Source organism: Asparagus officinalis, chromosome 3 (assembly GCF_001876935.1).
Source record: "Asparagus officinalis chromosome 3, Aspof.V1, whole genome shotgun sequence".
Taxonomy (NCBI): domain Eukaryota; kingdom Viridiplantae; phylum Streptophyta; class Magnoliopsida; order Asparagales; family Asparagaceae; genus Asparagus; species Asparagus officinalis.
The window spans coordinates 36,030,160-36,044,000 of NC_033796.1; the positions used below are offsets into that span (position 1 = coordinate 36,030,160).

General features: G+C 37.0%; 2 protein-coding genes across 3 annotated transcripts in view; one reads left to right on the forward strand and one right to left on the reverse strand.

Annotated features, from left to right (window-relative positions):
- Positions 1,027-12,598, forward strand: LOC109833787 (dynamin-related protein 1C). 2 transcript variants are annotated; one of them, XM_020401603.1, is made up of 17 exons: positions 1,027-1,107; positions 1,234-1,413; positions 1,491-1,554; positions 1,652-1,759; positions 2,648-2,749; positions 4,825-4,875; positions 4,961-5,022; positions 5,220-5,310; positions 5,457-5,521; positions 5,649-5,843; positions 5,940-6,059; positions 6,138-6,208; positions 7,943-8,168; positions 9,583-9,633; positions 10,745-10,973; positions 11,227-11,366; positions 12,129-12,598. In XM_020401603.1, the coding sequence occupies exons 2-17, from the start codon at positions 1,282-1,284 to the stop codon at positions 12,252-12,254; spliced, it is 1,833 nt and encodes a 610-aa protein (XP_020257192.1). In that variant the 5' UTR covers positions 1,027-1,107; positions 1,234-1,281; the 3' UTR covers positions 12,255-12,598. The 2 variants fall into 2 exon arrangements, with proteins under 2 accessions (XP_020257192.1, XP_020257191.1); XM_020401602.1 differs by lacking the exon at positions 1,027-1,107 and having other exon boundaries at positions 1,127-1,413.
- Positions 13,076-13,841, reverse strand: part of LOC109833788 (adagio-like protein 3) — a 2,503-nt gene continuing 1,737 nt past the window's right edge. Inside the window, 2 exon segments of the mRNA XM_020401604.1 lie at positions 13,076-13,557; positions 13,560-13,841. The exon segment at positions 13,560-13,841 is cut by the window's right edge and continues 17 nt beyond it. Of these exon segments, the coding sequence (XP_020257193.1) occupies positions 13,211-13,557; positions 13,560-13,841 (629 nt within the window). The 3' untranslated portion in view covers positions 13,076-13,210.

The following is a 13,841-nucleotide window of genomic DNA, read 5'->3' on the forward strand; positions in this document are numbered from 1 at the left end:
TTGACGTGCTTTTACTTGCAAAGACGATTTTCTTTTTTGAGCGTAGGCCCTTAGCTTGCAAAGTTATTGCTGTGTTACCGTGGAGCTGCCCTTATCTTTAAAGATGAAATTCACCTAGCACATTACACAGCTATATATGCCTAATTGTCACACATTTTCCAATCATTATATTTTTCTTTAATGACGAAACTCACCAGTATGCTTGAAAACGTAAGGCAAGCCAAAATTTCATATATTAATTGCCTCCAACAGAGCCCTGGTCTGCGACGACAGCTGCTTCTTTTCCTAGTTGTTGGATTATTACCTAAAAATGCCTGGATTTTTTTTTGACTGAAAACAGGGTGAGGTGCCCTGCATATATATATTTATATAAAGATAATAATGTTTATGTACATAAAAGGCCTATGTTAAGAAACTGGGAAGAACCAATACCCCAAACAATGACCCACAGAACAGCACAAAACGAATGTAAAAACCACAAAGATCAACTTCATACTACTGACACTTTAACATCTAACCAGAATATCCACCAAAAGCTTGACTGGGAACCCCAGATACAGCTAACATTTGGAACACTACCAAAAAATCCAACAAAGATGAGTTGTGACTGCAGCTCTGGGACTCAGGTTGCTGCTGAGAAGTTGTCATCCACATCTGCTTCATTATGTGTTTGGGCAATATTTTTCATGCTCAAGCTGATAGCCGCCTTGTGGAGCTTGGGACCTGACCTGCTAGCAGAGGAGCCTGTCCAAAATAAAACAAATCTTGCCACGTTAGCAGCAATATGGGATGGGAGAGCTTCAGTGCCATTAAAAATGCCTGGATTTAGCAATAACTTAGTAAATGATGCAGCTTTCACCTTCGCACATCTCGAGGGATTATCACACAATTGGAAGAGGTCTATTGCGACTATTGTCATTGTTATGACACCTTACTCATCCTTCACTTACAAACATAAAAAAAAAAAGAAACAATAAAAAAAAAGGAGGGAGTACGTTTCCTTTGACCTTTTTGTCACATTGAGCCCAATTGGCGGGCGATGGAGGCAAAGGTTGCATTGCCACAGGGCATCCATCGACAGCATCCGGTTACCGTAATAATAACGAAGTAATGCCATGCACATACATCATCACCCACCCACGATCTCCTCACAACATTTTCAAACAACCGTTTTTTATTTCATTTCATTTCATTTTATTTTATAGCTTCCCCCTTTCCCCTGTCTCTTCCCAGATCTCCCTCGTCCCGTTTTCCTTCGGTTATCTCGATTGAGATCCATTAATGGCGACGATGGAGAGCTTGATCGGGCTCGTCAACAACATCCAGAGGGCCTGCACCGTCCTCGGAGATCACGGCGGCGAGGGCGGTTCCCTCTGGGAAGCGCTTCCGTCCGTCGCCGTCGTCGGCGGCCAGGTCAGCTTACAAATCTCGTACCTCATCCCTCATTTTGATTGCAACTGTCTATTGATGGCGAATTCTTTGATGCTCAGAGCTCAGGGAAGTCGTCGGTTCTTGAGAGCATCGTTGGCAGGGATTTCCTCCCTCGTGGATCTGGTAACCCCTCAAGTTTTCATCTAGAAATTTTTTTGATAAAATGCTGGATGCTTTTATGAGATCCGCATAAGTTTTTACGAGATCTGTTATGATTTAGGCATTGTAACGAGGAGGCCGTTGGTGTTGCAACTCCACAAGACGGAGGAGGGGAAAGCGGAGTATGGAGAGTTCCTTCATGCCCCGAGGAAGAAGTTCACTGATTTTGGTGAGAGGAATTTTGCTGTATTTCTTTGTAATACACTGAAAAAAATTGCAGGGTCTAAACTATGTTGTTGTGAACATGGTTTGCCTTTTGGGTTCTTGAAAATTTTCATAGTTTGTTATTGAAAACAATATGCTATTGGACATAGCTCAATTGGAGACTTAAAGATAACTCGGTTGCAAGTAGCTGTTGTCTGAAATATCTAGTGGAGATGCAGCCTTTTGTGCTTGAGGCCTCGCCATATATTACTGTAATGGGGTGGGGATCTGACCATTGAGTAACAATCCTTGGCTGTTTAAGTCATGATCATGGATGACGAATATGACCTTGCCTGGGGGTTCAGAGTATTATAGCAATGAATAACTTGTGATAAATACATATTTCAATCAAAATCTAGTGTATATTTTGGATCTAAGTAGTGGATTTGATTACTTGATAATGAGAATGAAGTGTGGTAGTGAAATAGCAGGAACATATTGATTCTGTATATGATGTAAATGATGATCTACATACCAAACAATTATGGGATTTATGCAATGAAAACGTCATACTGCTTCAGTCTCATATGGCATGTTTTTTTGGGTGGTGGGTGGTGGGGGGGGTTACATTTTGGCGGGATATTCTGAACAAAGTTTCATGCTCAAGGTTTAAAAGCTTATTCCAACTACTGAAAGAAGAATATATACATATATATATATATATTATATATATATATATATATATATATATATATATATATATATATATATATATATATATATATGATAATTTATGAGAAATTTTATTCTTGTTCATGAGAAAAATTGTCAATTTTCTTTTATACTTCTGTTAGAGGTTATATAATCTTGATGGTGTCATCAATACATGCATACTTACCTTTCAAATGTACAGCTGCAATCAGGAAAGAGATCCAGGATGAAACTGATCGTATGACGGGAAAGTCCAAGGCCATATCCAACGTCCCTATCCACCTGAGTGTATACTCCCCAAATGGTAAGTATACTCGAACAGCCTATTTATCTGTGTATTTATGTACAACTAATAATCTGTTTTCATTACTTTTTCATATACGGATATTTCTTGTTGAAGCGCTTCAGTCTTTCTTGTCATTCACTTAACATCAATTAGATCTGATAAGCGATGGAAGAGTTTTTTGATAGACTGGGATTCATTTGTTTTGAATTTAATAGGGGTAATATCAAAGAAAAGGTCATAAATAAAGGAGTTTATTGAAATCTTACCAATTATTTGTTACCAGTCTTTTCTTTCAGTATTATTGAAAGAAAATCTTACCTCTCATAAAAAAAGAAATGGGAAAAACATTTTATTCTTTCTAGCTAAACAAGTGAAAGAGGCCTATTCAGATAAATGAAAAAAAAAAACAACTGGTCAATAAAAAGTCACCAAAAGTTGGTGTAAAATGTGAACAACAGTTGAGGTCCTTGAGGGATAGGGAAAATATTAGTTAGCTAGATGGGCATGAAAATGCTTTTCCTTTTCTAAAAATTGACTGATGAGATAAATAAGGGGGCAGTCATGTAAACTTCAACCTATAGGTAACCATAAGGAGTTTAGGGGAAGGAAGAGATGTTTAGACCTAAGAAGGGAAAATGAGATAAATTTGCCTTCTCTCTTCTTGTTCTATGAAATGTCCCTAATCTTTCTCTATACGGCATCGATTCGAGCAAAAAAAGATGCAACACTCTGGTTTACCAAGTGTCTTGCAACCACATACTATTGTGACATAGTTTACAATTTATAACCAATTAAATAAAACTTCACTGTGAGTTGTTAAGTTAACAAATGAAAATAATTAATTCTAGTATGTAACTTTGTAGATTGATTTAATAGATATATAGAGAACGAAAGTGATGAACACATGGTTTTATTTTTTGGGAAAGGCTTATATTAGGCTCGAGATAACACTGTAATTTTCACATCAGATTCAAACATGTATGAGTTACTACTATGATAAGCCCTGGTGGAGGCACAAACCTTTTTCCTAGTACCAAAGCATAGTATAGATAAGAACTACTAAGTCAGCATTATGCTTTCCATATATAAACTCACAAGAAACATATAGGTTGAAGTTCCTAAGCTATGTTGCTTGCTAACGATATTGCTTTGGTCAATCACATCATTGAAAATATTAGTTCTTAACATGATAATATAAAGGATTCTGAATTATAAAGAATATAATAAATGAATAATATTTATTGGAGACATAACTTTTACTGGTGGATTGAGGTATATAAGATTGACAATATTCATTATCTAGAGACAATCATCACGGAGATGAAACTCAAGAGGATCTGGTCCATATAGTTAAGAAGTGTAAGCAAACCACTTTGCCTAATTTGGGTTGTGACCAAACAAAATACAAACTTAGCAGATGGGTCTCTGGGTTATGTTGCAAGATTTCTAGCAAAAATTGTCTCACTTGAATAAACATAACAGATAGGATAAAATAAATATATTTTAAATTATAATGATAGAGTCTGTTGATTTCAGGACCATGTGAAACATATGGCAGAAAATCACTTTATCGGAAAGATTAAGCTAATTGGTTGTGAGCAACAATATAGCAATATTCTGTTCTTCGATAACAGTGCCAAACAATTAGCTGGAGTTCTATATTGGCCCAACTATGATGATATTCAATATAATAGGGCCCACAGATTTGGAGTTCTTTTAAAGAACTAATTCAAAGGCCCAGATGAACAATAATAAATAGTCAGGTATCATGTTTGTGAGGAACAACTGTGCTAATTGTGAGGACGTATGTCTAAAAGAAGCTTCCTCTTGTCAGTTGTCGTGTGGACATAAACTAGTTTTATGTTAATATCAGGTTGCAGCTTCAACATGCGGCAAATCATCAAAACCAATAAGTTTATAGGAGCTTAATTTGGGTTTTCAAACTAATATATGTTAATGTCAACAAGATGTCTGGTTGTGAGTCACCAGCGCTACTTAAAATAGTTATCTGGAGAACATTTGTCTTTATATGCATAGTATTAACTTCTAACTTCCTTGAGATCATAAAGCTGATCACCAGTGTGTGATTGCAGTCGTAAATCTAACATTGGTGGATCTTCCTGGGCTCACAAAGGTTGCTGTAGGTAATTTTCTATGTTCTGCTCTTTCACATTTGTGCTGTTGATACTGGTTGCTGTTGATTTACTGGTAAAAGTTGTCCATTTGCAGAGGGCCAACCGGAGTCAATTGTCGAGGACATTGAGCATATGGTACGGTCATATGTTGCAAAGGTATGTTCTCCTTTGATCTAAGCTGAATTCGCATGTTCAAGATACTTTTTTATGCAGTAAATGTTCTTCATATTTTTTAAATTGTTCCTTTTCAGTGCATATTTTGAATGTCTTCTGTTATTTTAGACTATATAGTTGCATATTTTATTCTTTAACATGCCAAAACACTTTGATGAATGTTATGGTTTCATTTGTAGCCCAATTCAATTATATTGGCCATTTCTCCTGCTAATCAAGATATTGCTACTTCAGATGCAATAAAGCTTGCTAAAGAAGTTGATCCCTCAGGTAGAATGTTTTTATTTATTTTATATTTAGCATAACTAGGTGTATACTCGTCCTAGAAAATATCTTCAGTAGTTTTCATTTTATAGCAAGACTTATCAGCTTACGTTGTTATTTTTCTCTTTCTGTATTTACTTGATCTTGTATAGGTGAGAGAACATTTGGAGTTTTAACAAAGCTTGATCTAATGGATCAGGGTACCAATGCTCTGGATGTAGGTTTTTCCTTTACATTTATTTTGCATTAGTGTACAAGGGTGGTTGTTGCTAGTTTAGGTCATTTCTCAACTTGGAGCATTTCACATAACATGGAAGCATGGCACTGTTTTGTGCTTGATATAGGTACTCGAAGGCAGATCATATCGACTTCAACACCCATGGGTGGGAATTGTCAATCGCTCACAAGCAGATATCAATAAGAACATTGACATGATTGTTGCACGACGTAAAGAACAAGAGTATTTTGAAAGTAGCCCTGATTATGGACATTTGGCAAGTAAGATGGGGTCTGAATATCTTGCAAAGCTTCTGTCAAAGGTGAGTGATTTTTTAATGGTTTTCTCTCTCACGTTTGGCTATTGGATTTTAACTAATTAGCTATTGATATGTTCTTGTGGCCATTGTTGCTTCCAGCACTTGGAGTCTGTAATACGAGCACGCATACCAAGTATTATAGCTTTAATAAACAAAACAATTGATGAATGTGAGGCAGAATTGGATCGCCTTGGAAGACCCATTGGTGGTGACTCGGGGGTAAAATTGAGAATAATTCTTTTTATTTAACTTTGACATAATGATGTTTAAATATTATTTTCTGTGTTATACTTTCAGGCACAACTATACACAATACTTGATATGTGTCGTGCATTTGATCGTGTCTTTAGAGAGCATTTGGATGGAGGGTAAGTGCAAAACCTGACTTTTTATGTCATTAAATGAATGCTATAAGTGCATCACTGTATTTTTCCAGTGATAATGTGGTAGTGGATAATAGCGTTCTATTGTTTGTATTCTCCTGGTTAGTCACTGCTAGACTGTAAGATGGTATGGTATAGCTTGTAATGTGGAAGTTACCATAATGTTTAATTGTTTATATTGCCCTGGTTAATCACTGCTAGATAATAAGATGGTACAGTTTCTGGATCATTAGTTTCAGAACATCTAAGACTATTTTTGGTTACTTTTGCAATGATCCGTATGTTGAAGGTGTTGGGTGTCAAGATCAATGAGTCTCTTATACCTGTAAAATCTTATAAATAAAGTATGAATCCATCCAAGTCTGTCATGCAGCGGATTTCTATTTTATGTTATGCATCATACAAGTCTTTCATACAACTGATGGAAGCGCACCAGCGGTTGTGTTTTTTCTTTTTCCCCTTTATCGCAGAGTATCTTTCTCTTTTTTGGGTTTTTTACTTTCTTCCTTTTCTAGATATCATCAGCTTGGGTCCTAGGAACTTCTTGTTGAATGTGGCTTAATGTTCTAATGCTATCAGCTTTACTTTATTTTAGGGCAGTGTGCTTCCTTATAATGGTGACAAACCTTTGATAAATCCTATTCTTCTCTATTTCACGCATATTGCTTAACCAGTTCCTGTCCCCCGATTGGATTTGAGCATATTGGTGCTTACCCTTTGCCAGTACTTTCTAGTTAGGCTAGTTCTTTTCTCATAATTGAGTCCTTGAGTTCCATCTTGAGCACAATACTTAATCAACTTATAATGGCTAATCCTTATTGCTTGATCTGTTTTGGGAAATGTCCTTTGGCTTGGTTTGTTGTCTTACATCCTGCCTCAAAGACGAACACAATTTACTACGATAATTTTTTTTTTCCTTTTCATTTCTGCCAGATTTACTAGGCTAAGAAAAATTTGCAGGATTCTCTGTTCCATGAAATAAACTGACGAAATAATAAGGTAGGTTTTCCAGCAATTCAACTTGTTCCAGCTTCCTTAAAGAAGTCCCTTTCTTCTGGCTAGTATCTTCAGTTAGGCATGCCTCCAACCATGAGAGTATTAGAAGCCAGTCATAAGAGGTCTGTCTAAGCGATCATAGAAACTTTTCTTAATAATATATGCTCCGCTCCACCTATGATTTTTTTTATGATGATTGGCTTAGATGTTGATCATAACTTCTCTTGCCTGTAAGTTTGCACCACTATAGCAGGTAATGGGTGAAAGCATAATATAAATTTCATATACCATCAGAGAGTTTAATTTGGTCTTTCCAGAAATGAAGATCCTGCAGAGCTATTCTGAGGATTATTTAATATCATTGCTCCTGCTTGGTAATGCATGTGTTTGACCTACAACCAAGATTGTATCGAAAATTTCGAACTTGTAGAACATCAAATCAGCCATGCATTACCACTTCTTCAATTCACAGTTTTCAAGAAATTTTAATTATTTATCATATGATTCCTATCTCCATAAAATCTGTTGTCCTCTAATGCAAACATTTAACTATTCTATTATGTTACTGTTTTATAATAGTTGAAATAACATCATTTTGCTTGACATGAACATATGAAATTTGAACCTCGAAGTTACAACAAATGCAAATTAAGTAATACCTCCATATCACTACTTGAATTTTCATCCATTCGTTTTTAAAAATTGTTTTTGCATTATCTGTAGGCGACCTGGTGGAGACCGCATTTATGGGGTGTTTGACAATCAACTTCCTGCAGCCTTGAAAAAGCTGCCATTTGATAGGCATCTCTCATTACAGAATGTTCGAAAAGTTATTTCAGAGGCTGATGGTTACCAGCCCCATCTAATTGCCCCTGAACAAGGATATAGGAGACTTATAGATAGCTCTCTGGGCTATTTCAAGGGTCCAGCTGAAGCCTCAGTAGATGCTGTACTATTTCTTGACTCCTTTTTCTTGAGTCATTTTTGATTGGTCACACACTCAAGCACACACAGCTACGTATACTCCTATAAGCACTAGGATCTTTATGTAGGGGTAGAAAAGTAATGTAATGTAACTAATATTTGTTCAGAAAGTCATAGAATTAGAGGATGTAGGTGAAATTTTCAAAATGAAAGTTTTTCCCCTTGTTGTATGAGTTTATACAGAAGGTTACATGCATGTAACTTTGCGATGGTTCCTAAGCTAGCTGACATTGCTGCCTGCAAGCCCTTTAATCTGTTAAGAAAAATTAAGCAAAAGGCTACGCCTGCACTAACTTGGATGTGGGACCTATATTTGTTGGGGGTTATTATGAATGCTTCTTAATTTACTATTTACCCGTCGCTTGTTAGTGGGCTTCTTCCTAACTAGTGGTTGAGAAATGTATGAAAATGAGCACCAATGCATATTCATATCTGGAAACCTAAAAATGAGACCCTCCACTTATGAGAGTCCCCATATCCTGAGGTACCCCCATCTTTTATCTACAGAATATGGTTGCGTGCGACTTCGTGGAGTAGTGGCAGATTCAGGATTTCTGGAAAGTGGTGTCACCACATAATTAATAATTTAAAAAAATTATAATTGCCAAACTAGGGATCAAATCCCAGAGCTTTAGCCTGATGAGAACTTGCAATCTACACTCTTCATCATTTAACATCCTTTTTGCGTAATGTTTGGGCCTAGCCTTGTTAATCTATGGCATCACGAACGTTAGAGGAAGGGGCAAAAAAGCCTTTACGTGGTTCTAGACAAGGAAAATATGATACATGTAGTTGAAACAATTAAATGTCATAAGCAAATAAAATACTTAACTAATGCAAACATTACGAGTACAGTAACCAACTTTATAATCATCTATAAAAAGCATGTGTTGTTTTCTTCATTCCTTCTCTATATGATTTTATAAAGACGATCCTCCATATGATTCCCCCACCCACCACCCCTCCCCACCCACCCCAACCAATGATTTTATAAAGACGATCCTCCATATGATTCCCCCACCCACCACCCCTCCCCACCCACCCCAACCAAAAAAACCAAGCAGTTAACTACGTAAGGCTTCATTCTCTTGAACCCCTTGGAGGAAGTGGTGTCATGTGAGAGCACTTCCTCTAAGGTGGATCTCGTAATATAGTCGAGAAGGCGAAATACCAATAAAAACACAGTGAAGAACAAGTTCAAAATCCATCTCAAACAACTGTAATGTATCGTCCTTTGTCTTATTCATTATCTTTTATCATCATAACGTTATTTGGGCTCTCTTCACTAGGTTCATTGGCATAACTGCAAAACTTGTTTGAGATCTTATACATACACAAAACTTTTCATTTATTTTTATTTTTATTGACTGAATTTTCAGGTTCACTTCGTGTTGAAGGAACTTGTCAGAAAATCTATTGGTGAAACTGAGGTATTAAACTTATTTCTAGATATGCTACCACCTCTTACCATGTTTATATGTTGATCTGCCTTTCATATAGTTTCAAATTTAGTCATATCTCATTATCCAGTAATGACATTAGCCATTGCACATCATATAATTTTTTCAGTAGTTTGTAACATTCTGGCCAAGAAAGTGAGTGGCCTCTGAATCTTTTTTCTGCTATAGATTCTCTGATTCTTTTTTCTGCTAAGCTTCTAGACTATGAGTTAACTAATATCCACTGCAGCCAAATTGGCTTTACTAACAACAAAGAAGAAAAACAAAATCTGGTCAAATGGTGACATCAACTTAATGCATTGTACAAATTTCAGAAATAATCGAAGGGACATAAAAGAAACTAACAATCGTGAGAACCATCATACATAGATAGGAACTGCAGCAACTTGGAATCACAAAATGAACTTTAAAGGACAGTGCTCAATCCTCAGTTACTATTATCCCTTTTCCATTTAGTATGTTCTCGTAGAGATCAATATAAATTACTGAACTTAACTATCTTTTCCTAATTTTCTACATAGGTTTTAACCTGAAAATTTATTTTAAATATAAGGAGCAGCGCAGCTGAATGTTCGTATAAGCAAGTACTGCAGAGACAACAGCAACTTATGCTAGGTGATAAAGGAGGCATAAGGAGAAGTTGAGAACGCACTTGTTTCTAAAATTTTAGTCTAGTGGCGGCAAAATATGAACTACAAAGTTCATGTATCCATAACTTATTTGAAGTTTGAAGGAGATAGATGCATTTTACAATTTAAGATAGATAAACATGCTAAGGCCCACATTCCTAAGGGAACTTTCTATGTTTATGCATGTGTACCATGTGGGAAGCTTTGAAAGTTTAGCCACTACATTTGCTGGAAGGATATTCTATGCATTAGTTGAATATTTGAATGATTGAATGAATGCATAGTTGAATGTGTGAGAGAAGCAGGTACTTGCAGGTTTTCATGTCAAAAAATAGATTTAAGTTTCTTTCTTCAGCAACTTTCGGCAGTGTATCTAGCTAAAACTTGGGTCCTAAGCAACACATAGTTTTCACCTAACATATAATGTCTAATGGTTCATTGAATTTAAATAGGAGTTGAGGCGTTTCCCGAGTCTACAAGCTGACATAGCTGCTGCAGCAAATGAAGCGCTGGAAAGATTCCGTGATGAAAGCAAGAAAACAGTTTTGCGGTTGGTGGAAATGGAATCCACTTATCTTACCGTGGAGTTCTTCAGGAAGCTTCCTACTGAACCTGATAAAGGTTCGGATAAAAATGCCCCAGCTGCAGACAGATATGGTGATAACCACCTCAGGAGAATTGGTAAGTAAACTTTACTTTGGGTCGGAGTTTTTGGGGCTTGTGCAGGTTCTCTTAGAATTGCAACATGAGAAGTTGAGAGACAGGCACATGTTCCCCCCTTTTGTTTATATATTCACAGAGCTTTAGTTCTTTTATCTCTATGATGTTAGATGAAACATAAATGAAATCTAATGCTTGGATATGAACCAGAGTAAACCAATTTGAAAAGACATGCATTTGATTTCTTGCATGGCATTCCTTTGATTTATTTCAGGATCAAATGTGACGGCTTATGTGGGTATGGTATGTGATACATTGAGGAATTCTATCCCCAAGGCTGTTGCCCATTGTCAAGTTCGAGAGGCTAAGAGGTCACTGCTTAATCTTTTCTATGCCCAAGTAGGATCCAGAGAGGTACATACTTCCCTTAACTGATTAGTTGAGCTAGCTATTTATTAAGTGTATTTTCATTTTCATAAACTTTCACTTGTTCCTGACAGCAAACAATATCCTGTTTCCCAGTCAGGCGTTTGACTTACAACAAAGATAGGTCCATAAATTTCAGTATTTTTCTTTTTGTATGTGTGTGTGTGTGTGTGTGTGTGTGTATATACGTATATATAGGAGATAAACTTGACCACTTCGAAAAAAATTCAAGACAAATCCTACAATTTAAGGTACTGAAAAACTGGTTTTTAAGACAGCCCGCATGACATTCATTTTTAGATCATGAGATGTATAGGATAAAAGTTTCCATCCATGCAATTTTTTATTCTCATGAGGTTTTAGAATGTGTTGATCACAATGAAATATTTCTATATTATTATAGATGATTTAACATGTACGTTTTTATTCATGTGCATGTTTTGTGTGTGCGCGTGCGTGCGTGTGTGGTGGATGAATTCATTTGTCTTTACTTTTATTAGAACAATCCTTAACAAAACCTCTTAGATCTCAAACCTCGATAACTAGCCGTATGCAAAGAAAGAGAACCAGAAAGGGTTGATTTTTCTTGGTTAGCATCTAAGCTAATAGTATGCCTTAAAACCTTTTTTTTTTTTGAAAAACATACAGTTTCCGTTCATTTCCAACCTTAAAAAAGTGACTTCTTCTTTCGTACAATGGGTTCTCTTTGGTGTATTATACCCGAATCCTCTTTTTGCATCTATGTTGCAGAAGAAGCAGCTATCAGCAATGTTGGATGAGGACCCAGCTCTTATGGAGAAGAGGGAGGCCATCGCTCAGAGACTCAAGTTATACAAATCAGCCAGAGATGAGATTGATTCGGTCGCATGGAAATGATAGGCAAAACAAATGACATATTACCGATGGGTTCTCCTTCAGGAGATGGAACATTTTTCCACAGAAGCAGTAATTCATTATTGATCTTTTCTACACCTGTTCTCTTATGAATACGTCATTCTTTCATATAGTTTTCAAGATTGAGCTTTTTTTTTTTTTTCCTTTTTTTTGGTATCCATTAGTTGTTAAATAACTGAGATGTTTTTCCCCTACAATATTTTGTTAACACGCAGAAGGAAGTTCCACTTTGTAAGCTTGACATTAGCCGGCAGTTTTGGCTTCTCACTTTTGATGAATTACATGGGAGTTGTAAAGTTAATATAGAAATTATATACGATTTTCTTCAAGCAATGCAACTGGCTTGTCATCTTTGATATTGGATTCCTAGTGTCATTCATGAATGTCAAACAATTTCATGCGGTAACCTAAAGTTCACTCTTTAATACTAAATGAGATTCGTAAATGCACGTCACTGGAAGGGCACAATATTTTCGTCTACAATCAGGGTCATCTTAAGATGGTGAGTTAGTTCAACGTCACAAAAACTGATCTTTTGATCCTTCCATCAATATGGTAAGGATAAAATCATGTCATGGCTTGATCCTTCCATGCTTTTGTACAAACAAATAGAGCAATGAATAGGTTGGAAGTTCGTAGGCTCGCTGCTGAGGAAAAATGTGTATTAGAGTTAAACTACATCGATGCTATTTTTATATTCCTTGTGGTGGTAAGGAACGGTACAACATCACTCCATCATCATAAAGGTTTCGTAAAGAATTCAAGAACTAACAAACAAAATCATCAAAAGTGGCACGCCAAAATTCTCTCATACCAATATATGCACACAAAATCTTATTAAGAAAAAAAAAACATACAAACCACAAAGTGTACCAAATACCCGTACAAAAATTGTCATAAAAAACATAAAAAACCCTCCCTGATTAAAAACAAAGTCATCAGCCATCACCCTCAGGGCTGCTAGCCAAACAAAGCTCATGCAACTCATTCAAAATCCACTCCTCCCCGGTCTGCCCCCCCAAAACGAGAACCCTGGTCCCTCCAACCACACAAGTACTATGCCCCCACGCAAACTTCGGCGGCTGACCCGGCACATTCAGTATCCTCCATGTCGGCTTCTCCTCCGCCGGATCCAACAGGAACAGCTGCGAAGGCGAATGCAACCCCGCAATCGAACCCCCGAATATGATTATCCTCCCGCAAGGCAAGCTCACCGCCACGTGATCTAATCTCGGTGGCGGCCCTGCTTGCGTCAGTCCGCTCGCTCCAATCTGCCTCCATTGACCAAGTCCATCGTGTAAGTGTCGCAAGACCTCAGTCTTAACGAGCCACTCTTTGCCAAACCTCCGAACATTAAGATTTTAGTCCTTCCGTAGACTGAGAGTGTGTGTCCTAGTCTCGAAGGAGGTGTCCATGTTGAGGGTATTTCCCTCCACGTTGGTCTCTCTTTCGTGAGATCCAACAGAAATGTATCGCTTAAAAGAACTCCAGAATCGGTGCATCCTCCTGATACAACGAGCTTGGACCCCTCGATAGTGCACGAGCTGTGCCAGGATCTCGGTAATGGCG

What these genes read in the sequence shown, in the direction of transcription:
- LOC109833787 (XM_020401603.1), top strand. Translation starts at nt 1,282, where the DNA reads ATGGCGACGATGGAGAGCTTGATCGGGCTCGTCAACAACATCCAGAGG. An exon ending in TACGGTCATATGTTGCAAAG is followed by an intron (nt 5,023 to 5,219) that starts GTATGTTCTCCT and finishes TTTCATTTGTAG; the next exon opens with CCCAATTCAATTATATTGGC. An exon ending in CCATTGGTGGTGACTCGGGG is followed by an intron (nt 6,060 to 6,137) that starts GTAAAATTGAGA and finishes TTATACTTTCAG; the next exon opens with GCACAACTATACACAATACT.